Source organism: Sturnus vulgaris, chromosome 5 (assembly GCF_052056855.1).
Source record: "Sturnus vulgaris isolate bStuVul1 chromosome 5, bStuVul1.hap1, whole genome shotgun sequence".
Taxonomy (NCBI): domain Eukaryota; kingdom Metazoa; phylum Chordata; class Aves; order Passeriformes; family Sturnidae; genus Sturnus; species Sturnus vulgaris.
Window position 1 is genome coordinate 26,432,231 of NC_142247.1, and position 27,884 is coordinate 26,460,114.

General features: G+C 38.0%; 2 protein-coding genes across 6 annotated transcripts in view; one reads left to right on the forward strand and one right to left on the reverse strand.

Annotated features, from left to right (window-relative positions):
• Window positions 1-817: 817 nt before the first annotated feature.
• DEPDC4 (DEP domain containing 4) lies at window positions 818-12,908 on the reverse strand. 3 transcript variants are annotated; one of them, XM_088165122.1, is made up of 10 exons: window positions 12,802-12,908; window positions 11,458-11,884; window positions 10,804-10,955; window positions 10,100-10,286; window positions 8,369-8,595; window positions 7,390-7,532; window positions 7,069-7,194; window positions 5,793-5,871; window positions 3,851-3,914; window positions 818-3,530 (listed from the first exon to the last, which is right to left on the reverse strand). In XM_088165122.1, exons 1-10 carry the CDS (start codon window positions 12,884-12,886, stop codon window positions 3,500-3,502), a joined length of 1,521 nt encoding a protein of 506 aa, XP_088021248.1. In that variant the 5' UTR covers window positions 12,887-12,908; the 3' UTR covers window positions 818-3,499. The 3 variants fall into 3 exon arrangements, with proteins under 3 accessions (XP_088021248.1, XP_014745341.2, XP_088021247.1); XM_014889855.2 differs by lacking the exon at window positions 3,851-3,914; XM_088165121.1 differs by having other exon boundaries at window positions 3,387-3,914.
• Window positions 12,909-12,985: 77 nt separating this feature from the next.
• The window catches only part of SCYL2 (SCY1 like pseudokinase 2), a 30,301-nt gene continuing 15,402 nt past the window's right edge, over window positions 12,986-27,884 (forward strand). For all 3 annotated transcript variants that reach the window (XM_088165123.1, XM_088165124.1, XM_014889850.2), the window contains exons 1-7: window positions 12,986-13,155; window positions 17,226-17,429; window positions 20,963-21,120; window positions 24,911-25,055; window positions 25,688-25,837; window positions 26,492-26,713; window positions 27,559-27,675. In XM_088165123.1, coding sequence (XP_088021249.1) covers window positions 17,253-17,429; window positions 20,963-21,120; window positions 24,911-25,055; window positions 25,688-25,837; window positions 26,492-26,713; window positions 27,559-27,675 — 969 coding nt within the window. In that variant the 5' untranslated portion in view covers window positions 12,986-13,155; window positions 17,226-17,252. The remainder of the gene's footprint in view (window positions 13,156-17,225; window positions 17,430-20,962; window positions 21,121-24,910; window positions 25,056-25,687; window positions 25,838-26,491; window positions 26,714-27,558; window positions 27,676-27,884) is intronic.

Consider the following 27,884-nt stretch of genomic DNA (forward strand, 5'->3'; position numbering starts at 1 on the left):
TAGCAGCTATGTGAGCCACACAGGAGGCAGCTAGGGTATGAAGGGATGAGACCAGCACCTACAAATTGCTGGACTCCAATTGTATGACTTTGTGTAGGACATGAGTCCTACATGACACTGCCACTTTGATAGCCACATGGAGAAGCTGGTTTTTTTACTAACTGCTTCGTGAAAGTATCAGCATGCTTTAAGCTGAAAGAAACATACACATTCTCATGAAAGCACTAATGAACTTTTTCCTTGGTAGGAGTAAACATGAATGCTCTACAAATAGAAGCAAGCCTCTGAAAGTGCTTGGATAAGACTGCACTGAAATGTACCTCGAGTAAACTCTTCACTCTGAATAGTCTCTACTTCAAACAAATACATACTGGCAATTTATTTGATAGCTCTATGCTAGAAATCAAACAAATGACTGACAGGTCCCAAGTTTCCCTACCTCATGAGTCTGTGTCAAATACTGTTAAAAATACATGCCAGGACATTCTAAAGCCCAATGAAATTTTTCTAATTTTGGAATTTAACTGCAAACCTGTAGTCTATAGTTCACCAAATCTGTTCTGTTCAGTGGGCCGTTAGATGTAAAATAACAGGCTTCTGTCAACAGGAGATTAAAGGTGAGTAGATCCTCCTGTCAGGGTAAAAATGAATGTCAGTGAATAAAACAAGGCTCTCAAGAGCTCTTCCTTTCCTTTGCAGAACTAGATCAATCTCAGCTTCTTGTCCCATTAACTGAAGGGAGCCACAGGGCAGCTATAAACTGCTGCTTGGAACACTTCCTTACTGTTTATGAACCCACTATGAAATGAAAGACTCATCACTTTTTATACAATTCTTTATTATATTTAAATTAGCACAAGAAAATTCTATATCAAGTCACAAAGTGCAAGTCCATTTTTTAACAACAGTTTTTCCCAAAGCAATCCCCAGACCACCCAGCCTACAAATTACCATGTTATCACTTCTCCCTGGTATGTACAATACAATAAAGGGACTGAAAACAGAGAGAAAAAGAGAGAGAGATTGGAAAAAAAAAACAACTAAAATCTCTTCCTTCTACTACTCAATATCAGAAGCACTTAGTCAGGAAATACGTTCCTGTTTACAAGTCTCAATAACCTGCTTCTGTATAGGCTCCCTCTTCTGCGAGAATGACCAAAACCCCACACAGGGCTAGAAAAAGAACACATGGCCCCGTACTATAGGAATTGGGGCATTCACTTCTGAAAGGGGAAACGTGGACGTTTTTCCCCTAGAAATTATGTATTTCATACTGGTGAGTCACAGTTAAACAGAAAGTGCATATACAGAAATTCATGGACCGAAATTTCCACTACATTCCCCAATTTCTAATAGGACCAGGTAATTTAAATAAGGCTACTTCAAATATACAAGTTAACTAAGTGTACAGGTAATAGGTTGTGTTGTTTATATCTTACAGTGTAACTCAATTTAAAAACAAAAGAGCACTTGTTTTAAGAAAGCTTTGGGATCCTGCTGACTTGAGTATGTTTGAAGCCTACAGGAGGATGGAGATACCTAAAGAAGCAAAAAAAAAAAAAACAATCATGCTTATAGTAGAACTAGTACAGCATTAGGGCCAAGAAAACGCTAAGGAAGCGGAGGAACTGACACAGGGAAGAGGCTGAGAGTGCTGTGATTGCTTAGCCCTGAGAATGCTCATGGGAGGGAATGAAGAAGACTGAGCCAGACACTTCAGCAGTGCCAGTGAAAGGACAGGAGGCAGTGCAAGAAATTCTAACTAAGCATAAGGCAGTTTATTTTGGTTGGGCTTTTTTTTCTTTTTTGTGTGGTGGTAGAGTTTGTTTGCTTGTTTTTAAATACTGTGAGACGAGTCAAAGTCTGGACCAGACTCATCCAAGAGGCTGTGGCATATCTGTTTTGGGGGATATTGCAAACTCAACTGGAAAAGGCCTTGAGCAGTCTGCACTAAACAGCTTCACTTTGACCTGAGTGATGAGACCAGATCAGAGATCCCTTCCAATACCAAGTCTTTGAGTCTTTGTCCAACACATGACTAAATGTCTGTTGCAAGGATGAAAGAAGTAATGTAATCCCTATCATACTATATCACATATTTAATTACTATAAAAATGGCTGACAATTGGGATTGTTCAGCCTGAAAAAGAAAAGGCTTTGGGGTGACCTAATTGTTGCCTTTCTGTACCTTAAGGGAGCCTACAAAGAGACCTGGAGAGGGACTTTTCACAAGGGGATATTGTAGTGACAAGACAAGGGGGAATGGCTTCAAACTGAAAGAGAATAGGTTCAATATTACGAAAAAACTCTTCCCTGTGAGGATGGTGAGGCACTGGAATATGTTGCCCAGAGAAGCTGTGGATGCCCCACCCCTACAGGTGTTTAAGGCCAGGTTGGAGAGGGCTGTGAGCAACCTGGTCTAGTGAAAGGTGTCCCTGCCCATTGCTGGCGGTTTGGTAATAGATAATCTTTAAGATTCATTCCAACCCAAACCATTCTGTAATTCCATGATTTAATTATTTGAACCAAGACTTCTTTGTTGTTGTAGCACTAACCATCAATGTGTCCAGACAGGCCAATATATCTTCTAGCTTTGCCCTATGAATTTATAAACATTACCGAAGTATTTATAATAAATAACTGGACACTATCCAAATATCATCATGTTAAAATAAATTACTTAAGTGTACTAAGATCTAAAACAAGGTAAGTATTTCTCAGGTTTCTTCAAAATCTAACTTTTTACTTGAATTAGCAGCAGCTCAGCCTGCCACAGTAGGGAGGCAGTAACAACAGGTTATAATTACTGACTGCAAGCATGCACAGCTCCCCTGCCTAATAAATTGTTACTGCTGCAGATTCAAAACCCACTGACCTGCTTCCAACATTTTTACACACTTTGTACACTTCTACAATACCCACAGGAGTCATAACCTACAGTTTAAGACAAGATGAAGTTATTATTAATTAAAGATAGAAAAGATTAAAAACCCCTACTGATTATCAACCCAAGCATCGCTTAGAACATAGACGTGGCTCAGATAGAAAACCATGGGATTGTGGGACAGATGGAAAAAAGTGGCAAACTCTGAACTCAGGGCAGCCCAAGCAGTGTGCTGTTATTACTTACAAGTAATTAAGTATATTTTGCTTAAAAGATTAATTAGATTTAATGCAGCATAGTAATTTTGATAGCTGTAGCTTCCTGAAACTGAACATGTAAAGATATAAAAAAAAAAAAACATTTTTTGAGTAATTTTTATGTGTCTCCTCCTCTCTTTTAAAAAAAGACTAATAAAAGACTATTGAAGTCTAACCATTTGGAGTACAAAGCTCACATGTAGTTTTACAACCACTACAGTAGACAAAAGAATGGTATTTTCGGAATTCTTTGATTAATTTCTTCTTTTGCTTCAGAGGAACAGTAGGGTCATTGTCCATCTCTCGAATCAGTGCTAGAAGATACTGATTGGTTTGTTGCTTTTGATCTTCATATTCTTTAGTTGTAATGCACTGACAGAAGGTGAAGCCTTTGTAAGAAATCAGAAGTTCAGATTAAGTTTCATGCATCATGTAAAAGCCTTGTTAAAAAAATATAAGAAACATAGGTATACTGATATTCCAGTTCAGATGTGATTACATCTATAAGCAATGTGAAACATACAGGTCTCCATTGAGAATGGATGGAAATTTAAACATTAATTGCAAAAATAAAGTCAAAAAGCAGTGCTACAAATACAGCATCATAGAAGATTCTGTATTGCAAACAGAAACGGTCTGCAAGATAAAGAGCAAATACAGTTCTCACACAGGAACCACAATGAAGAACATTACACAGTAAGAATGGCACCTTGCATTTTTCAGGATCCAAAGACTCCCTGTGAGTAAATCCGGTCTGTAGTAAGGCTCAGTACCTAATGCAAGTGAATAAATACTTTGGAGAAATAGTTGCCTACAATCCACACTACCAAAATGAGGAACAGAATTTAGGAGCTTCTACAAGAATAGACAGCTGATCACAGTTTGGGCACCAGAAGCAGAGGTGATGCAAGAGAGATACTTTACTGCAGAGATTCATGACCTTTTTATAGCTAAGTTGTGCTGAGTTAAGTACTGCCCTGCAAGGACTCACTGGGCAGGTGAGTTCTGGCCTGAGGAAAGACTGGCATTCAGCTACTCCACAGACACTTTTTCTTTTTATACATATTAGAGACCAATTTGGTTGAACAAGTGTCAGTTGCCTAAAGGAGAAAAATTTCTAACTAATCCTTCTTTATAAACACCATCATCTTTAGGCTTCACACAGAGAGTAGTACTAACCTGAGTTGTCATAGGTTTTCACGTGGACCTGTCCTTCCCTTCTTTTATAAGTTTGTCAAACATCAATACTTTTTATGGTTTAGTAGAATCAGATGAAAAAAAGACAGGTCTTTCAAAAGGGAAAGCTTAACCACTGGCAAAGAGATTAACTCTTAAAACTTCAGCATGGATCTTTAGTCCTGTGGTTTCAAATGTTTTACTAGATTAATACCAACCCCAGAGTCCTCTCACTGGTTTTAGTCTTTTTTATTTCCAGCAGACCTATGGATAAGACCTTCCTGTAATTTACAGACCCCTTTTCTTATCTGGGTCTCCCAGCCTTCCTTCATGCTCCCACCCAGACTTAGGAAGTTCACCAGCTAAGAATAGCTCCTATGAAAGATTTTGGAAAGGGAAAATGACTATTTCAACAAGTAGATGGAACCTATATGCATTTCCAGATTGGAGCCCAAAAGTTAGTAGGAAAAATGGAGTATGGGGTATGTACTTCAGTTGTCTGTTCAGTGGGCTGATGGAGATCACACAGGCTCTGAGAATATTACAGACAGCTCTTCCCACTGTTGCTCATCTCTGTATTCTTTGGCTTCACAATATGTGATTCTCAGAACACTGAACTGGAAGGAATTTGGACTCATTCCAGAACTCAGCACGGATGATAAAAGATTCTGTACCAAACTACTCCAGCAGCTGATGTATTAAATACAATATTACACAGCAAAATAACTTAGTGCAATTTGGCTCCCAAGTGGTTTCTTTTCAGTGTTTAAGCACACAATGCACTGGCAATACAGGAATCGAAGAAGATTAAGAGTCAGAGAGAAATTCAATTATTTAAGCCAACCCTTTTAATCGGAGTTGCAAAATATTTCTGGCAGCAAGGCCAGACAGAATGTTAGCTCAAAAGAAGCAAGCTGAAAAGCATTATCCAAACATACAGAAGGGTAGTGTAGCCTAAAAGGAAGGCATTTGACACTGGTGCATAAGTCCTAAGATCTTAATAAACTTTATGCTTACCCAGAAAAAGGAGAGTTCTTCAAAATACTTAACAGTCAAAACACTAAATAATCAAAGTCTGTGCTCAAGTCATCTATACCTCGAACTAATGAGTTCTGTGAGAATTTCCAGTGTCTTGTGGCAAAAATAAAAGAATATTGTTCCTAAATACAAAGTCCCATCAAATTCACATACCAAATTAGAGGCAAATCACATTTTGTACTATTTCCAGAAGTAATTATTTGGTTAAAAAAAGAGTAATGTATCCAAACTAGATTATTAATAGAATCCTTGTTCTCCAATATTCAGACCAATTTTACAGATAGCATATAATTTAATAGTTAGTGCATTAGCCACTAATCCCCCTAATGCTTCACTATTAACAAAGGAAAAGAACAGTCTATGCAGAATTATAGTCCAATGATAATAAATCAGTTTGTATACAATAATTTATATAAATAAATTAACCCATCATCTACCTGAATTGATATCTGGATCTTGCCCTTCTAGCAAACTCTGAAGTCTCCTACTCGTTAGTTCCAGGAGAGTTAAAGGAGCCTGAAAATACAACCCCCCAAAAAATTACTAAAGCAATACTTCAGTATTTTGATACCAATTTAAAAACATAGTTCAATGCAGAAGAATCGATGCCCACATTTATTTAGGTACACATTCAAAGTCTCTCATAGAATTGCACTAAAACACACAATTTTATTAAGATACATGTGTTTATTTCTGGCTAAAGAAATAGGAAGCAAAACGTTCTAGATGTTGTTTTCCATGGCAAAACCTGCACTGTAAAACAAGCTGATTTCAGCTTTCACACAAGGCTCTCAAGTGCAGCTGTCAGAGTGAACCATCATCCACTTGCTGTCACTGCTACACAGTTTGGCCCTAACTCCAGGGGGGTATGAAAGCCCCAACTCTCATGTCAGAACCCTTAATACAAATTTAAAGAGAGGGGTTGGCTATGTACTAACAAATACAAAACTCTCAATAGCCTCTTAATACTTTCAAACTAAACTGGCGCTAATTAAAAATAATAATAAAAAAAAAATAACTCCCATGTCTCACTCTGAAGTCAGAAGTGGAAATCGATGTGCTGTATAATAAAAACCAGTATTTTACTGTAACCAAATTTCTGTGAAGCTTGTTTTTATAGAGTAAAGTTTCATCTTTTCACATGTGACAATATGATGGAACATAAACTAAGGAGATTAGAAAAAGCCTGCATATTTACACAACTCATCAAGTTTCATAGAAAGGCTACTAGCATTTTGTGTTTCTATTTGTTTTCTTCAATTTAGAAGTTAATATTCTGAAATACTGAAGGATCTTTTAGAATTGTCAAAGCTATACACATACTTGTACTGGGCTACAAGAGCATACCATTTTTCTACCACTCAGAGTATGCCAGGGAACTTCTAAAGGAGAAAGATACTAGGATACCTAAATATTTAGGTAGGCATTCATTACCAACAAGGTGCCAAAATGACCCTACAAAAAATATTTTAAATATTTTCCTAATACAAATCATACAAATAAAGAGGATATAATTTATAAAGGATTGCAAAGCACTCAAAAATCTGTTCTCTATGTCTGGAACAGCTTCTCACCCTGTTTGGCTTTACTATTAAACTGTAATAAATGGAACATTAAAACACAGTTCCTCAGGCTTGCCATACTCCAAAAAAAGGCAATTCATGGCATTTAACATTTAAAATGACAAAGCCAATGATGTAAGGAGAATGATACCTTGAAGAGCTCGGAGTGATTGTCCATCAGAAACTGAGCCAGCAGTTCTGCCTGTGGCTTTGACACTGTCCTATTTTGTAAGACGAACTTTGTACAAGTCTTGATGATCACAAATCGGTTCTCAAACTAGAAAAAGTAGTACCCAGATTTGGCATTAGATTGACTTGCAGTGTGCTAGCAAAGACTAAGTATAACGGGATGCTATGAGTGGGAAACAGATCACACAGAAAAGCAGTAAACAGAATACTTTTAACAGGACAAAAATGTTAGCTTTACTATGAGAAAGTGCTATTTTTCACAGTAAGTAGAACAGATACTTACTTGTTTTTGCAATCTGTAGCCCTCAGATTCTGATGCAATGGCTAGGAATGTAAGGAGCCTGTGAAGTTCTTCACTAATATTCGGTGCTAATAGTTTTAAATAAAGTTGTAATGCCTCTAGAGCTTGATCTGTTTTTCCTTTTTCTGCCATGGAGTAAAACAGCATATCCAACGTTACTATTCATTTTCAGAGTCACGAATACTTATTTAAATCCCAATAATAATCTCACTTTTGGGGGGGTTTCCTTTCAAACAAAATTTCATGCTTTTCCAGTTATTAAAAGATTCTTTTCTCAACCCACAGGTTCCAATTTTTCCTCCCCCACCAGGGCAGGGTGGCAGCAGGCAGATAGTGAGCAGCTTTGTAGTACTTAGTTGGCAGCCAGGGTTAAGGCACAACAACCCATTAGGACTGGAGCAGCAGCAACAAAGCCTATTTAAGTAGGATTAATCTTAAACTTCTATTTAAATGAAACCCTTCTGGTTTACTTGCATGCATATGATGAGAGGGTTCTCAACAGTCCCTTTTACAATTTTAAGTAACTTCTATTACTAAAAAGGACCCTACATCCATAACTTTAAAAACCTTATTCTGGTTAACATGAAGAATTTTATAGCAATGATTTTAGTTTTATGTTATTACTTAGTAGTAGCAATAAGGCAAATTCTGACTTGGAGTAAGTAACTTTCACAATGAGAGTAGTTACATATTGAAAGAGTTACCCACAGAGGTTGGTGAATCTCTATCCTTCCAGATTTTCAAAATTCAGTTGGACCAGGCCCTAAGCAAATTGATCTAACTTTGAAATTTGTCCTTGTCTCGAGTAGAGGTTCTTAATAGTGATCTTGAGCATTTCCTTCCAACCTAAAAAATGCATCTGCAATGGCATTGCAAATGGTGTCATGATTCAGTCAATTGATGCCTAGTGACATCCTCTACACAACTTTCATCCATATTTTTTGTTCCAGGCTGCTCTCACCTATAAGTTCTATAATTCCTGAATGAATATCAAAATCCTGAGTGGCTAGAAGAGAGTCCTTCTTTTGACTGTAATACTTCATTATAACATCAAAAAGAATCTTCTTGTATGTATTCAGACTGCTGGGGTTGTTAGTGCTTTGAGGTAGCTGCTGACTAACCATCACTAGGAATTGGTCAGGAAAATACTCCAAGCATTCAATTGCAGCATAGAGCCATCTGTCAGGCCTGTAGAAGGAAAAAGTAGTTTTAATGCTTGCTTTAAAACTCTACCTATTTTTACTTTCACAGATTCATAGAATATACTGAGTCAGAAAGGACACACAAGGATCATTGCATCCAACTCTTAAGTAAATGGGATTGAATCTGTAACCTTGGTGTAATTAGCACCATACTCTAAAACAACTGAGCAATCTCAAGGTCCATCTAATTCTTTAAAGAAAACTAGATAAAAATAACCATGTAGATATAGTCACATATATGAACCACAATGCTGAACTGGTTTATTAAGCAGTTTATGTAACTTATTTCTCTACAGCAGTTCAAGAACCTGCTCAAAATGAGCAACTTCCATGTTTTTCCTATGCTAAAAAGGCAATACACCCGAGATAAACCCAGATCAAAACAAGCTGCAATCATGCCACTGTCACTAACCCCAGGAACTCAGCTAGTATTTAAAAACCAAACACCACCCCACCATTACTCCAACAGACACACTGAGAACCCACCAGGGTTAATCAGGGTTAAAAAAACTACAGAAGACTACAAAAGCAGTTTATTATATAATCTACTGTAAAGACATGAGTTCTCACAAGCATCTGTTGTCTCTAGGTCTTAACTAAGGAAAGAAAATGTAATCTAATTATGCACCTAAAATTCAGGTGTATAATTTAGTGTTGAAAGAAGCCAGGAGATAAGAGGAAAAAATCTCAACCACTTTGTACAGAAGGAATATAAAATCATAGAAATGTGTTGGGCAGAGGGGCAATTACTTTTGTGATTCTGGATGTAAAATAATTTGATCTGAACCAATGACAAGTTGCAAATATTACTTACAATCCACAGAACCTTATTTTTATCATGGAGAACAGAAACAAAGATAGTGAAATTGCAGATAAAAACTGCATTAATTTGACAAAAATAGTCATTCCTAAGACATTCACAAGAGCCTTGACATATTCATTAGAAGTATGTGCAAGACAGATCAGCCTAAGTACACTAAAAAGGAACACTACAAAAAATAAGATTCAAAAAAAAGAGCACTGACAACATGCAGCCACTTGTATATTCTCATTATATAAGCATTCCTCAGTGCTACAGCTTAGTTTCTCCTTTTCTCTTGCTAACAACAGATGCCTTATTGACTTTGTATAATCACACCATGGCCACCAGGAACTCAGACAAACAAAAAGCCTCAGAATAGAATTTTTCAAGTTCTAATGTCTGTTATGGAGACCTAAGAGTAAAGAACTTGGTTATAAACACTAGGAGTGTTTATAACACTTAAGGTTAAAGTTTTAATTTTTTTAAAATGCTCAATTGTCCAACTCTAAACATATACTTTTTGTGAAATCACTTACCACTTCTGAAAAGAAGTCAATCCCACTAATGCCACCCCTGTCTACAGGTATACAAGCATAATGATGTCTATTTGTTCACTTAACACAAATCTTTGATCAAGAGTAAAATAAAACATTTACTAACAATTTCATTTCATAGATATATAACTTACTCGGGCAAGTTTAAGCTACACATAACCTCTCTGTCCAGGAAAGTATTTGAGATAATCATGTCTTCTTCTTTGCCAAAACTGTTTGGTTTTGTCTTCACTGAAGACACCAAGATATCTTCCAGAAAGGGAACATCAATTAACTGCAGCAGTCGTAGCAGAGTTTGCTGTTTCCAGACATCTTCTATTACTGATACCATAAATACACAAAAAAAAAACCTCAGAAACGAGAACTTATGTGAACAACTAACCTTTGTTTTTACTTGCTCAAGAATCTTTTGCGTGTTCAAAGAAAACACGGTAACAGCATAGCGTGAAGTTGCTGTGTTGGGTAGGAAGCGATCAAAATAGGAATGTTAAAAAATATGCCTCCCCTTATCATATTAGGATTCAGAATAAACTAATTAGTAGAAGAAAAAGACTAGTGAAAAGCAAAAGAATCACATAAAAATTATAATCTTAAGACCTACTTCCTTCTGTAGTAGTATTTTCATGAATAGTACCATTATGCAAAAACATAACCCTGTTGTGCTTCCTTCTGTTTAGTTACAACAAGCATTAACCCTTTTAACGCTCATTTAGATATTTTGTCATTAGTGACAGGTTAGATTTAGGTCTCTGTGGAGCATTGTTTAACAGAAATGGGGCACTGACTCCCAGATTCAGTGAAGAACAATCAAGTTTAAAAAAAAAGAATTCAACCTCACCTCGTTTTGAGAGCAGGCAAGTTGGTTCATTAACCATGATCTTTGGAGGTAAAGATGTATGAACGTATAGTGATCGAAGAAGCTCCTCAACCTTTTTTTTATCAGCTGCTTCCAATGCTAAGGGGTTTGAAAGGGTTGTGTCACACTTTGTTCTGCTCAGGGAGGGAAAAAAAATGTTAGATGTATAACAAATACTATTAGAACACATTTGTCTTTCTGTTACTTACTAAACTGCTCTTAAATCAGAACCTTAGGGCTTCATTATATCGGGAGTTCTCTCCTGCTACTAGAATTCCTATCATCCACATCTGCTTTGTGGAAAGGGCAAGGATATTGATTCTAAATACTGTTTGCTAGTTCTACTTCATTTACCAACTTTCAGTAACTAGCTCATTTATGCTAATTCTCAGATTTCAGCACAATTGATAGCAAAACCAAATTATTTCTAGGCTTATGCTACTGTGCCAGACTCTATTCCAAATAACAAAGGGCAGGCCAAAACACCTGACCCAAATATACCTGGTAGCACCTAAAATTTAGACATGACGTTTCTCAAAACTGGCACTGATTTAGACAGACATAACTTCATTTAAAGATAACCCTCCTTAACTTACTAAAAAATGAGAAAAACTAGAATAGTTCAGTGTAACTCACTTGGAACATCTTTTCGTTTTCTGTTTGCAGATTTGCTCAGGAGATATGCTTCCATTGTCCTTATTCTTTCTTGGAAGAAGAGGTTCAAGACTGCTATTTACAAATCTATAGAGACTAGTGTTTGTGTCTTCAAACTCTGTTTCTTTCCCACTCTTGAATAAGTAAAGCTTGGCTCCAACTGGCTCAAACACTTTGTGATCCATCAAGGCTTGGCATACACGGACCCCCTTCAGCCGAGAAATATCATTGCAGCTTAGGTACATGCTTTGCATAAGATGGCTCAGCACCACATCAACAGCATTGGAGCCTGTGAAACAGTTTCTGTATGTTTTCAGGTGTTGTCTACGTCTTTTGATTTCCACTTGATTGTGAAGGGCATGTATAATACTATTCCACAGCTGAGTTGCTTGAAAAGGACCATCACAGTCTGCAAAAGAGTTACAGGAAAGCTTTACAAATTAATAAGCCTTTAATTTAATACTTTAAAAATGTACAGTGATTTTAGTTTTATATCTTTAAAAAAATTTCAGAAGTCAGCTTAATTTTACAAAGACAACATTTCATGACTCAGTCCTTGTAGGCTGACTCACACCCACTATGGTAGAGTCAAGAAAACGAAAAACCACTAAAAACAGGCGAGAAAGGATTTTTTATCATTGTTAAGACCACATACTTTGTATGTACGCGCTGTGTACGTACACATTGAATCATTAGAGAACCACAAAACAGCCAAGGCTTGCAAGAACCTCTGGGGTCTATCTGCTCCCTACTCAAGCAAGGCCACCCAGAACCATATGCAGACAGGTTTTGAATAGCTCCAGAAGCCGAGATGGCCACACACGATATCACAACCTCTAGGTACCAGTGAAGAGAGCCTGGCTCCATCCTGTTTGCACCTCTCTTTATATACTTACAGAGACACCGCCGAGCCTTCTCTTCTCACGGTGAGCAGCCCCCGCGCTCCCAGCCTCACTGGGGGAGGTGCTCCGAAGCCCCCAATTTATCCTGACACATCGCGCCCAGCTCAGCAGACGACAAACAAGCGTTTGCAGTGCATTAACCGCGCCTGGAACAGCCAGCCCAGCTCTACGCCCAGCCCTACCAGCGGCGCTCCCCTCAAGCTCAGCTTCACGGATATGGCCGAAGGAAGCTCCTCTGTTCCCTGTCCAGCTGCCGAGCCTCCCTAGCCGCGTTCTGCGCGCCGCCCGCCCGCGGCACCGGGTCGCCAACACAAACAACGGGCAGGCGCCCGCCCCTCGCAGCCCGCTCCGCTCCCCGGCCCTTCCGACACTGTGGGGGAAAATCTCCGGCAGCGGAGAGACGGGGATGACGCTCTTCGCCCACCTCGGCGCCGCCCGCTCCCCCGCCGCGGCTGCAACTCGCTCTGGCTGCGGATCCTCCTGAAGCGCGGAGTCAAATACCCCGCCATGGCCGCGGCCGGGCCGCTGGCGGAAGCCGCCGGAGCGCATCACTTCCCGCCCGCCGCCCCCGGCCGCGCCCAGCGCCGCCCCTGCGGGTCGGAAGTGAGCCGAGCTCCGGCCGCCCCCGCCCCGCCGCCGAGGCTGCCGCCGTCGCTATGGAGTAGCCGGGGCAGGACGGGGCCTGAGCGAGAGACGGAGCCGGAGTGACAGGCGGCCCGACGGGCCCACAGGGCGACGGGCAGCCGGGTGCTGCGCCGGTAGCTTCCCGCGGGCTCAGGTGAGAGGCCGCGGCCCGGGTCGAGAGTGGCTGCCCGTGGCCTGGTGGCGCTGCGCGGGGCGAGCAGGGCCGGCCGGCTCCGCGGGGACGGTGGTCTCGGGTCCTGGGTGCCGGCGCTGAGGGCTGGAGGGGAAGGGCCACCCCGGAGGCTCGATGCCGGCCAGGGCCAGGCGGGGACAAGCTGAGCTGCCCGAGCCGGCGGATCGCGGGTCACCTGCCGCCTGTGGCCGCGGCCGCCGCCCGCCCCCGGCGCGCCGCTCCCGGCTGCCCGGCGGAGCGGGGAGCGCAGGCACTGGCCCTGCGGCGCGGAGCGGTGCGAGTCCGCTCTCGCTGTAAATAACAGTAAATACTTCGTCCGGGAGGACTGGCCCACAAGAGGCTGACCGGGGTTTGTGCAGCGCACGGACTGGTTTTCACCTGTCACCAGGCGACAGTCAGACCCTGTTCATGGATCTCGTTCCGTGAGGTTTTGGGAGGGATTCAGCTGAAGCTCAGTACCGAAATGGTGCATGAAAGTTAAGGTGACGTGCGGCGAGAGCAGCCTTGCACCGTGCTTCATTGCATGTGACCCTCTCAGTGTTTTTGTAACAAATGTGAAAGACTGGTCGTGCCGGAAAAATGCTGGGGTTTTGTCCTTTTGTTTGCTGTGACTCAGTTGTTCCAGCACTTCTGTGGATTGATCCTGGCTTGGGACAGGTGCATAGGATGCGGTTGGGTGCCGTGAAGTCGCTGTGCACCAGCCTGCTGGTCTCGGCTCCCAAAGGAGAATCCCAGCTTGTTATAGTTCAGAATAGAATAGTGTAGCGTATGTTGTGCTGCTGTACAGTGTGCACCCACAGCCATACATCAGATGAAGCTATGAATTAGTTTGAGGATAAATGGATGGGTTTGCATTATGCAGATGTTTTTATATGAGTGAGAATTGAAAAATGGTGGACGGTCTTTGTTGTGGATTTCAACAGCCTGTATTTCAACACTTTGAATGTTTTGCCTCTTTTTTGAGTGCAGTGTTGGTTGTTGCTCTCTAGTGATTGTTCTCTTCATGCTGCCGTATGATTGCTGATGTACATCAGCATAAAAACCATTACTGATTGTGAGGGGCATTCATGAAAAGAGCATATTGAACATTCAGAATTTTTTAGGGTTAGTTCCAAATTTCATGGACTCAGAATCAGTAGCATTAATACTGCGTATTAAATTCAAACAGGAAGAGTTCTTAAGCATTTATTGTATGTCCTGTGTTGCTTGTCCAAACACTGTTACACTTCAGATTTTGCATTTGCCTCATTTGTTACCTTTTAACTTAAAATGCATTGAAATTCAAATTTCATTGTGGGTGACTGATTTTATTGCCATTTGGTTATTATTTTTTTTTTTAGACATACTAGACCAGTCTTAACTGAATGAGTTTTCCTACAGTTGAGAGCTAGACTTGCATATTTCAGATGTGGTTAACTTGTCGTGATTTGTGGCATTACATGTACTATCCAAAACAGGTATTTTTGGTGGGGCATGGATTTTCTAGGTCTATTGGTCCTGTTGACATATATAGATTTTTTACTGAAGTTGGTGGTAGCAATTGTTTTTATAAAGCAAAATATACTATTTTAGCTTTATTTAAATGTTGATAAGAGGATTTCTACAAATATACAATTTGGTGGATGTAAACTTTAAACTCCATCTGCTTATCGAGAAATAAATTTCTTGGTACTACTTCCTCAGAAGCTAAATTAAACAATAATTTGCCTACTGTCATGCTGAAGGGGAACTGGTTGGACAGGGTCTACCTGGCTTGAATTTTAAATTCTAGCACTTCAGATACTGGAATGCTGTTGACATTCTCACCTAGTGGCTTTTCCAGGCTACTCGCTGCAGTTAGTCTGTCACCCACAGCAGAAGGCACTTCTGATTTAATGAATACGACACCATTTTTCCATCTGTGTAGAGAAGCTTCCTTTCAGATTTACACAAAGGAATTTGAGCGTGCATGCACATGCGTTTTCATCATCATTTCTGCAGTTAATTTTGCAAAGTGTTTTATTGGTTTTGAGAGTCCTAACATAAGATGGTGTTGCATTGATACTAGAGAAGATTTGATGGCTGGGAGTGAACAAAACAATGGAAAAAGCACAAGATCTAAATCCAAGTAAATTAGATTTGGGATTATCTTAAATTCGTTAGGATTGATTTTATAGTCCTTTAGCATATAAAGTTTGCCCACGGAATAGCTGATTGCTGAGAGCTGGAAATGCCTATAGCTCCTTTTTAGAATAACCCAAGATCTTCATTTGTACCTATTTATTTAATGAAAAGTTCCTTTATACAGGGATATTAGCCAGTGTCTTCATAGCAGTTTGGTCTAGGGCTGCACATTTAAGACTTGCATATGTCTTCCCATTTCATGAATCATCAAGTAAAATTAATTTCTTGTAATAATAAAACTTCAAATACTGAAATAAAATTACTTAATAAAGGAATTCTGTGTTTCCATAATTTATTTCAAGGTATGGTCTCAACAAAACACTAACTAGATACCAAACAATTTTGTAGTTATTCTTAAGATTGTCTTGTTGATTTCAGAAACAGCTTCTCATATCTAAAACTCACAGTCCCCATAATTGAGACAAACTCCACTCTTGTTTGCTTGTTTGCGTGCATCTGATTCTGCTCTCGAGTTGTCCTGTTGAAGTCGTAACTACTACATCTGATTTAAGTATGAGTATTTGAGAGATTGAGATCTGTGCAGCTGGATTCCTATCTTTCTAAAAATCTGTTTCTTTGAAATTCCTGCTGCGGTTTGTCATTTAGTAGCATGAAGTTGTGTCACTTCAGCTGACGTGGAAATTGGAGAAATAGCTGTGGAGCCATGGCATTAGTGTGTTTCAGCATTTCCCTAAGGTAGGATACTGAAGGTGGGATATAACTGCACCAAGAGTCAAGGCAGAGCAGCACAGCTATTCCGCATGCAGCGCTGCTCTAAGCTTGACTTGGGGCTGGGCTAATGCTGCTACACACAACTGCACTGGAGTGGATTGTTCCATAACGCAGGGAGCTTTTTAACAAGTTTTGTGTAGTATGTTTATTACCTCTTTTACATTTACAGACCTCTATTACAGGTCTGTCTTTGCAATTGAAACCTAATCAGATTATTTGTCCTGATTTGTAGGGGAATCAAATCTATAGTACCAGAGAGAGGAGTGCATGTCCAGGTAACGTCAGTGTGGTTGATTTTTGGTGACTGAAGTTTGACTGAAGGATACAGATGTCTTTACATCTTACTTGAAAGAGAGACTGAAGAAATATCCTTAAGTGTTGCTTTTGAATATACTGCATAATATTGATTCCAGGAAATAATTTCTTAAGGAAGATGAATGTCTATATATATTTTTTTTCTGTTTGTTTGCTGCCTTCATTCTTTCTTATGTATACATTATCAGAGAAACAATTGTATAAATGGGACACAGGCTTCAGAACTTGTATCTGGCAGAATAGGCAAGTCAGATTTATTATGAAAATATAGAAAACTCTGAAGGTACACACTACAGGGGAAAATAAAGTAAATTGGAAGCTGTCACAGTCTTCTAGCTCTAAAATTTGAGAGGTGATGGGAAAAAAGCTTCCTTGTACAATTTTTTTTAAGCATAAAAAGATGGTTTCTTGCTTCCTTCCCCTGCACTTAATGCTTAAATTCATTAATAGTTGAACCATACAAATGGTGATGTCAGCAATCAGATGGGCAAAGTACTGAATTTTGAGCTTGTATTTTGAAAAGCACTGTGTAGGAAAGAGGATGTTCGGTTTTTACCTGCTGTCTGTATAATATACATCCATTATTTTGCTGGCCTGGCATCTTAAGCAATTCTTTACTTCAGACAAATGAGTAGTTCTGTGAACACTGGAATTAAAAGTCTATTTTCCTTCGGGTATCTTTTTGATGGATACTAATACACAGGGTGTAAACCTTTCCTATGGGGGGGCAGTTTATAAATCCTTTGCATTATTTGATTACTGTTTTCAAGAAATGGTTGAATTGAGAGGACTGTGAAACCTTTCTTTTCTTTTCTTTTTAGGATAAGCCATTGGTGCAAATTGAAACGATGGAGTCCATGCTGAATAAGCTGAAGAGCACTGTCACAAAGGTGACAGCTGATGTCACCAGTGCAGTCATGGGAAATCCTGTTACCAGGGAATTTGATGTTGGGCGACATATTGCCAGTGGGGGTAATGGTCTTGCTTGGAAGATATTTAATGGAACTAAAAAATCAACAAAGCAGGTGAGTTATCAAGACCTAAGTTTATAAACATGAGATGACAGATTGATTAGTAGCAGTTGTTAAGTGGCAGTTAAAATCCAACTGGACAGACTAATGTTAAGGATAGTGAAATGGCACAAAGAACTCAGCACTATTTGAGTATATTGTTCTCAGCTCTCTAAGTGATACTTGCTTTAAGCCTTCATTGTTGGACAAAGAAGTGGTTCTGCATTCATAGCATATAATTTGGAACCAAGATCAAGAATTCATCTGAGTTAAAAGTGATCAGACAAGAAGGAAGAAGTTTGCTTTAACATGGATTGGTTCCCCAGTTTGTTGCAGAAATTGAGCAGTTAGAAGTGTTATGTTATGAGATACTGTAACAGGAAGGCATGGAATCGGGGAGGAGGTTATGAAAGAAGTTAGTTATGCTTTCCCTGTGCTGCTTTCAGAGCATTATTGTTCCCTTTTAGTTTCCTTTAAGTAGTAGGGTTTAGAGCATCTCAAACTTTCGACTCACTTGAAGTCATATGTATGAATGAATGTGGGACTATGACTTTAGAAGAAGGTTTGCCAGAAACAGAGTTGAAGAATTGTTATTACAGAAAATTATTTTGTTACACTGGAGAAACGTGAAAAGTCTTTTTTTTTTTTTCAAATTTGGGGAGGAAATACAATCTTCAAAGTGTAAATAGAAGTGTTAATAAATTACAGTCTTTAGTTAAATGTAATACTAAGTGATGTGAAGTCATTTAGACAATGCATCAGCATTGTCAGAGTTTACCCAACACACTAGTTGATTGGGGCGGTTTTTTTGGTCTTACTCAGCTATCCAAAGAAGTGATAACATTGGAAGCATGGTAGTTTTGATAGGTTCTATATAATCTATGTGCCCAGTATGAATTTGACCTGTAGAAGGTATATCCTTAAGGTATGGAGTGTAGCAACTTGTAGCAAATTTTTTCACTGTAGGGTTGATAGAGTATATTTAACTAGGTTCCTGTCGATCATGTTTTTCAAGCCTTGAATGGGTGTTCTGACCAATAATTTTACAGAATTTTAGTTCAGGTGCTCCATATGGTCCTGCAATATCTCTGTAAACCCTGATCAACATCTCTGCAGTTGTATGCCATCATTAGTAGTGAAAAGCTCAGCAGCAGTTGTACTGGATGGAATTTTAGATGGCTGGTGTTTTGACATGCAGTTACCATTCATTATTAATATTACCAGTTAGGTAACATCATGTCAACATTCACTTCGCCATTGCAAAATGAAACTGTGCAGCAATACAGCTTATGGTGTGTTGTATTGCAATATAAGTTCTTTAATGTTATTTTTTAATTCTCTCCTGTGTATGTTCTGAATGTTCTTTGGGCTGGCTGTCATTCTCCAGGTCATAGCAGTCACTTTTGTGAAGTTGCACATCTTTGCTGTATTACAAGTGTGTATATCTAACTTGAAGCTACAAGCTTTTTTTTTTTTGCAGTGTGTATTGTAATCAGACAAGCAGCAAGTGAGGGCATAATTACCCCTATTGTCACTTTACCCCATTACTTTATCACAAGTAATAGTTTAAGTTATTGTAGTCAGATAAAGCAGCTAAATTTGGAAGTTTTAACATTACAGCAGTAGATCTCATCAGAAATCCTTGTTTTCAGGGTTATTTTTATTCCTATTTTAAGTCAATGGACAGTTACAAATGTTCCATCTCTAATGATAGTAGACACCTATAACTTTATTCTTCTTTTCCGAGTTCTACCTGGTTCCTGCCTTGCTGCTTTTCAAGGATTTCTGAATGTTTATTTGTTATTATTTGTTTAATGTACCTTGTCTTTCCTTGTTTACTGTGTGGGTGACTGAGTAACAACCTAACAGAGTGTGAGGAAATTGCTTACCTGTATGCATATATTTGTCTGGTGCTATTTCATAGCTGATTTGCTGATTTATGAATCTCTCTGGTTATTTATAGGTGTATAATTTCACAGTATGTATTTCAGCTTATCTTAGATTTATTTACTTAGACTTTATGCACTTACACTTTTTCTGGGATAATATGGTGCTTGTCCTTCTGCTTAGAAAGTGCAATCATAAATAGGTAGGGTAAAGTCACAGAGTACTTGCCAGCTCAGTTGTAAAGCTAGGAGAATTCAGAAGGTAAGTCCCAACAAAAGGTTCCAGTCAAGAGTGACCTAATGGCCTTGAGTCAGCTGGTTAAGGATGTGGAGCACAAATTGTGTTCTCTTCTGCCAGGTGCAGGGAATTAGGAGTTTAAACAAACCATGCAGGATTGCAGCAAGCACCAAAAGAACTTAGACCCATCACAAAATATTCAAACCATAGCTGATTGATCTATTCACATTCTGATTCTTTTCACTTGTCATGAAACAGAAGTTTCTTCAGAAGTGCTGTCTTAGTTTGAAATTTTGCTGTTGGTCATGTCCTGCTCAATGCATGTCATTGCTTTTCTCTGCCTTGTGTTAATGTTTGAGCCATCACACTTAAAAGCTGGAACAGGAAGCCAGTATGGACAGTGGCAGGAATTCACCTGCTTAACACGTTAATGAAAATAGCTAAAAACCAATTTTTTGTGTATTGGGATGATTTTCATATTTTGGATAGCCTATTTCTAAAAGTTTATAGGGTTTTTTTAATTAATAATGTAGCTGCTCCTGTGAGATTTTAATTAATGGTTATAAAATGTGCAGTAAAAGAGCATAGAGTTCCTCTTGGGACTGAAAACTGTATTTTCATACTATTTTCTACTGCTTTCTAACCTTTATTATTATTCATAATGCTGTTGTAGCAGCATATGAAAGTCTGTTTCATGATAAAAGTTTTTAATTCCTTTTTTCCATCAGTTGATACATTTCACATTAAGAACTTCCCAGGTGGTAATGTAATCTAATTTTTTATTTTACATCGACCTCTGTAATTTCAAAGTTTCATACAAATTTCTTAATTTTCTCCTGCTCCAGTTGTAGAAGTTGGGGAGAAGATTTCTCTGTTTTTAACATTTTTGTGACTATTTTTTACACATCTGTAGGCATTACAAAATTCTTAATGTTTTATCATGTGAATGGTCTGATCAGATTAATAGACTACTGTGACTATTTTGTCAGGTTGTACTGGCTTGGAGCAGAACACTGAGACAGGACTTGGTTTAATAAAGCAACACTTGACACATACTCAGAATATTTTAACTGTTCATAGTTGATATAAATGCTTTCACCTACTTAAAATCAAGCTGATTTCTGACTGTGGATCTGCTACTTCGTCACTGTAGGTGGGGGTTATAGTTTATGTGTTACTGTTTATACAATAAAGGAGCATTAGTACCTTAACTCAACGTGTATATTTCAGAGTTTATATACAGTAACCTCTCCCATGGCTGGGACTAAGTAAGAACAACAAGTCAGTTTCTTTGTTTGGTTATTGTATTGGTGGGATTGTTGATTGTTGATTGTTGATTCAAAAAACACATTTGTATATAATTGTGTAAATGCTTAGGTTTTGGCTGTGTTATATACTGAGTAAATTCTGTTGCTTATTTTCAGGAAGTGGCTGTTTTTGTCTTTGATAAGAAGCTAATAGACAAGTACCAAAAATTTGAAAAAGATCAGATTATTGATTCCTTAAAACGAGGTGTTCAACAGCTAACTAGGCTTCGACACCCCAGACTACTTACTGTTCAACATCCATTAGAAGAATCCAGGTAAGCTGTAGTAAAATAAAGAACAGTTATTTTTTAATCATTGTTTTGGTATTGTATGTAAACTGTCTGGAACATTCAATACATACATCTGATGAGATTCAAGTTTAGTGTATTTGTTCATATAATAAGGTATTCGCCCTACCCCCATATTTCCCCCCCGGCCCACTGTAGAATGCAGTTCTGGTGTGAATCTAGTTAATAACCTATTACTTGATTTTAGTCCAGTTGCAGCTGTAAGGCTACACATGACCATTACAGCATAAAAATTTGGTGCTTTAATTAATTATGCTTTTAAAGAACTCTCTTAAAATGGTTTTCTCTCAAAAACTTATTCATACGTTTTGTTCCATGTATGAGTGGTATTTAGTACATGTGTGATTAGGGATTTTCAGTAAATTGTATATGTTGTAGCTAAATACATGTTGAAAAGGCCCTCGAGTGCCAGTCAAGGGAGGCAAAATGCAGCATGTTCTTCTAGTGCTTATTTGATTTATGGAGGGTTGGTCACTAGGGGCACAATGACTGGTTAGTCTTACAGATGTATTGTTCAGCTGTAGGGATAACAAAGAAAATCAAGGTTTCATATTAAAATAGAAGATGATCCTGATACTACCAAAGAAGATCATGGAGATTTTAGTTTTTTTTTTCCCCAGACAGGAAGGGGGTTGGACTAGATGATTTCTAGAAGTGCTTTCTAACCCCAGCCATTCTGTGATCCTAAATGGTAGCCTGATAAAGATTCATTATGTAATGTCCTTCCTTTCTGCGTTACCTTGAATTTTTCCAAATGGCTTCTAGGAGCCGAGAATACTGTAGGAATGCTTCTTCATCTTTGCAATGCCTGCTTTGAGATAGGTTTGTTGGATTAAATTGCACCTGCATATTCATATCTACCTTTCCTCCAGTGCTAAACACATTTCACATTAACAGGTGTTCAGAGCTGTCATTGCACCTATGATCTAATATGTCCCTTACAATGGCCTAAAGAAAATCAATTAGGTAGTTGAAGACAGCTCTCAGTACTCTACAGCAGTAAATAAACTATTACATGCTAAATGGCCTAGGGTTATAGTGTATGCAAGTGAATCCCAGAGCATACCTCAGGCTTCCTTCTAAAATTGTCACAGTTTTCCAGTTGACTCAGCAACTTTTCCCCTGAACTTTGCCCTTCAGAAGAAAGGACTAAGATTCATACCTTTAAGAAAGCTTTGGTAGTGTTCTTGTTCTTGTTCATTTAAGCCTTTTGAGTAAAATCTGCAGTGTAGTTACATCAGAGTCCTTGTTTGTGAAGTTTTAGTAATGCCTTACACTTTGCTTCTGCTGTATTTGTTTCCATACTCAGCTGCTGGTAGAAACACCAGAAGCACAAAACCTGTACAGTTGCTTGCTGTGCCAGAAACTGATGTAACAGTTTTTGGAGGAGATTAGTAAAAGAAAGGTTTATGTAGAATATATGTGTATGTAACCTTGTGCAAGCATGCTGTAAGATTGCTTTAGGATTTCAGGTCTTTCCAGAGTGATTATTCTTGAAGAAATCTCTCAAGGGCCTCTGGCTAGATGGTACCTGATTTTTTAAAAAAATTTTTTGTGTGTTTCCCCAAAGTATCATACAGTTGTAATGAAATGCTTGCAGGTCACCCATTATTCCTCCTTTATGTGGCAAATAGATATTTGATGTACCTGGAGGGCTGAAGTAGATATGGAAATAAAAAAAAAGGCCATACCTTTCTGACCCTAGTGTGTAGATAGTTTTTCCACTATGAATAGAATGTTTCTACTAAAAATTGTCATCCAACATAATTATGTTTCTTAACATGCAATTTTAGGAGTGACTCTATTTATACTAAATATTTAATATGACTTTATTTATAAATGGTCTTGAATTCCATTAACAGCACTGGAAAGCAATATTCATTTCTATTTAGCTTGTTATTTTAGAAAAGGATAAAAAACCAAAATTGTGGGTTAACTCATAATATTGTTCCTACCCTTTAAAAATAGTAGTAGTGTGAATTGTCCTGATAATTTACGAGACATTGCATTTGTTACATTGTTTCCTGTAGAAAGCATATGTATTTTTGGCTGTCACTTTTTTTTAAAATGTTTTTATCTTATTACTCTGAATTTCATGTTGATATTATTCAGGAAACTGTTAAGGTAGTTGCACTGTATGGCACACACCAGCTTCTGCAATATTCTGTTTTCATTTCATTCATTTCATAGATTTACAGCATCCCTCCAATACTGTGTCTTGGGCCCTTTTTTTAATTTAGCTCCTAAAGTAAAAAATAAACAGCCATCTTTTTATTCCCTCAAAACAGCAGTAATCAGAGAGTTTGTTATGAAATCTGTTCCCTAGGTATTTTCTATCATCTGTGCCTTAACCTTAACTAAATGGATAAGCTCTATGGTAAAGCTGAAGTCAGACTGAAAATGAAGGACTTTGTCTTTCTATGTTCTCGTTTTGACTTGTGTTTATAACAGGAACAAGTTTTATAGCCCTAGTCATACTAATAGAAACATGAAAGGTATGTTATTAACAGAATGGTAGGGAGAAAACCAAGCAAAAATTCTTTCAGGCTAGCTGACACTTAGCATTCAATGTATTTTACTTTTCAGTTGTTTTTCTTTTAGAGAGGCACTAGATAAAACTAAAATCAGGATGAATAGTAAGAGGTTTGCATGTTTCAGTGGCCTTATTTTACTTCAAAGGTCAAGCTTGTTAATTTTAATTTCATGCTGAGACCTATCTTCTGAGGTTTTTAGGAGGTGATCAAAAAGATGCCTATAACTTTATATTCAAAAATTTTGCTTCGTTGTTGTTATTCAGTTTCTGTTTTCTGTGTTGATGCTGATGCAGTATTTAGTGTTCTCATGAATTAATGGTCCTTAAAGCAGGTATGTGTGCTACCATCTATGTAGTGCTTTCTCAAAAAAAACCCTTTAAAACAATTAAGGAGTGAATTGCAATGGCTGTCCAGGGCCTCCACCGCTGTGCAGAGCAGTATGAAGAATGTGGATGTAAAGAACGACTCTGTCTGTGTTGTGTGAAGTTCATGAAATTGAGACATACAGTGATTTCAGGACCAATTTTGAAATTTGAAATTTTGAAAGTGTTGCGACCAGTCCCTATGTGTAGAAGTTTGATTCTTCTGTGCTTTTCAAACACAATTGACACAAAAATGCATAAGCAAGACCATTAATTGTTCATGAAGAAAAAAAATCAATAAAATAATTTAGAGAACAGTCATTTCTCATGCAAATTGCAGTTCGTATAACAAACGTATTTGTCTTTACAGATCTTCTTCTTTATCACTTGTCAAATAATATTCAAGTGCTCCCTTATATTAATTTAGTTTCTGATCATTGTGTGACCTCATTAAGTGCTGCTTCAGTCATGGACACGTTGGTTTTAGGCATAGGTAGAAATCTGATTTTACAAGTTTTAATCATAGTAAGAATTACTTGATCAATTCTTCCTGGATCAAGACAAGAAAAGCATTATTAAAAAAAAACTAATTATGAAGCATTGTGTGAATAATTAGTGATTTATGTGAATGTTAGAGAATAAAATAACCTAATTCTAATTAATTTTTTTAAACTTCAGGCATTTATGTGTTTCTCTTTAGTATAATATTAAACGAATTCGAAACCTGAAATATAACATGGCTTTTAGTAGCACCAGGTGCTTTGGCAATGTATAATATGGTGTTTGTATGGTTCTTTATTTGCAGTCAAGAGATATATTACATTTATGTACAAGAAATTTTTTAATGCATTTCCTATACAGGGATTGCTTGGCATTTTGTACAGAACCAGTCTGTGCAAGTTTAGCTAATGTTCTTGGCAGCTGGGACAATCTACCTTCTCCTTTACCATCAGACATTAAAGAATACAAACTTTATGACGTGGAGACCAAATATGGTTTGCTTCAGGTATGGTACAGGTTGTCTTTATCATTTTTTTTCTGCCTTTAGTATTACTGATTTTTTTAATGAAGTCAGTACACTGCCAAAAGTAAATCAAATAATAGGTGAGAAATAATAGTGCTGATCACTCTAAGTGTGAGAGAGGGTAAACACTAGAAGCTCTAAGCTCCTACTCTTTTTTTGATTTTTCTGACATGCTAAATAGAAAATTAAATTAATTTTTATTTTCCATATAAATGTCTATGCTACAGCTGCCTCTTCCATATGTGAATCTTTGCTTTACGTTTTGTGGAGAGCCATAAGCTCCCAGGTTTTGTCAGGTGAATATGTTGATCAGCTTCATAAAACATTTTTGTTCTTCTGAGATGATGTGGCCTGAGGGGAGAGGGGAATGCACCACCACACTTACACTGTGATAGTTAATTGACATTAGTAATCTCACCTGCTGATTACCCATCTGTGTTTAATTTCCTTCATGCATAGTTTTTAAGGCATAGGCTAAAACAGTTATGAATAAGTGTTTCTTAATTAAATTAGGAATTTACCTGTGGCTGTAGGAACAGAATTTTTGTAAATGTCTTATCAGATGTTTGGGGAAATATTTAACCTAACCTGAAATAATGATCTTTTATGGACAGGTTTCTGAAGGTTTGTCATTTTTGCATAGCAGTGTCAAAATGGTCCATGGAAATGTTACTCCTGAAAATATAATTTTGAATAAGAGTGGAGCATGGAAAATTATGGGCTTTGATTTTTGTATCCAATCAACAAATCCATCTGAACAGGAGGTAATAATCTTTATATTTATCATCATTCAATTTCAAATTCAGATCTTTACCTGAAACTAGTTTCATGATCTTGCATTCTGGTATAGAACCACTTATTTAATATTCCACTTATTTATTAAATACAAGTATTTAATATTCACGTCTGCATTTGGTTGGCCAAACATTAGAGCATATGGTACTGGTCTGGATTGAAGTGCTGCATTTGATCATCTCTGAAAAAGAGCCTGAGTGGGCTCAGTGGGGTCACAGTAGACTAATGATGGTTTCAGACAGAGCCTGGAGCCTATGGCACTTCTGCTCCCCTTCATGTTGGATGACATGCAAGCCTACCCAGCTTAATGTGTTGCACCTATTCAGTGCCGAGTTGCTGCCTCTTAAAATGAATTCCATCATAGCTCGTGTTTCCCTGTTACAGCAGTGCTTTGATTTTACATTATGCTTCCCAGCTCTAATATTCAGATAAAACTGCATAGCTAATCACTCTAAGCTACAGACAGAGATTCTTAACAGTTTTGTCTTATTCTGTTTCTGTTTGATTCATGATTGAATTTGAGTGGCTTAATTATTTTTCACTGCTTGAGTTTCTTTTTGAAAATCGTTTTTAAAAATCCTTGATAAATGTACTTTGTTTTACTTCTCATGCTTCTCTTGTAGCCGAAGTTCCCTTGTAAGGAATGGGATCCAAACTTGCCATCCTTGTGTCTTCCAAATCCTGAGTACCTGGCACCAGAATATATTCTCTCTGTGAGCTGTGAGACAGCTAGTGATATGTACTCTCTGGGAGCTGTTATGTATGCAGTGTTTAATAAAGGGAAACCAATTTTTGAAGTCAACAAACAAGATATTTATAAAAGCTTTAGTAGACAGCTGGACCAGGTATTTGTTCTTTTTATCACTATTGTTGGTTGGTTTTCATATTTGAAAAGTTATTACTGTAAAATTGATTTAAATATTGAGAACACTGTCAGTGCTCCAATATAAACCGTCTGACAATGGTGTCTTACCCTACATATTGTTGTTATAACAAGAAAAGAAATCGTAGCAAAATATGAGAACTAAAAATATGTTTAGAGGAGGCTACATGTACCAACTTTATAAACTAAAAATTGCATTTTTCACCTGACTTCTGTGTAAACCTGTTGAATGCTGGTCTTGTGAAATAATGCTTACCTGTTGGGGTGAACAGTATGAAGCACCTGGCAGTGAATTACCTATGTAGGACCATTGAAGAGGGCTGGGTTTAGAGTGATTGATCACTTGACATGGCTCTTGGTATCCACTTAGCTATCACTATTTCACATGCTTTGTGGACTATGAATATTAACAGAAGACAGTGTCACAGTTAATTGGATTAGCTGGCATAAAGTCTCTTCATATTCAGGTTTCCTTTGTAACTTCTTTGGGTGCCCATTGCCACACAGTGTGTACTGTGTTTTAATGTGTGTAGACAACACCTCAGATAATGACATTTGCCTGTTTAAAATATCATGTTTGTGTTCTCTGATAACCTGAACTAAAATAGGAAGTTGAAAAGACAGGGATGGCACCTAAAACTGGTAGGCTCTTGGGAAACAGAAGACTGTGATCAAGAAGGGAGGGATATCAAATGCGTGGCTAGAGAAACCATCAAGAGAGCAAAGTATAGGCCTGTTGTATATTGGAAATAGTTACATGCAGGGTTTTCTGCCTTCATGTTGTACATCCTTGGATTACTTCCACAGCTGAGCCGTTTAAGCTCCAGTACTCTTCAGAACATCCCCGAGGAGGTGCGTGAGCATGTAAAGCTACTCCTCAACGTAGCTCCAGCAGTCAGACCAGATGCAGATCAAATGACTAAGGTCAGTCCATGGAAAATACAGTAGCCAAAGGAAAGAGAGAAATTAGTGTTTGATTTGTTTTCTGTTAATCATTTCAGCTGAAATGTTACATATTTTTTAACCATTTAGATGTCATGTTAGTTGATGCCAAAAGTTATCCTTATGCAGACATTTATTTATATGGAAAAATTCTGAGACAGAATTTAGAAAAATTATTCAATGTAGCACTG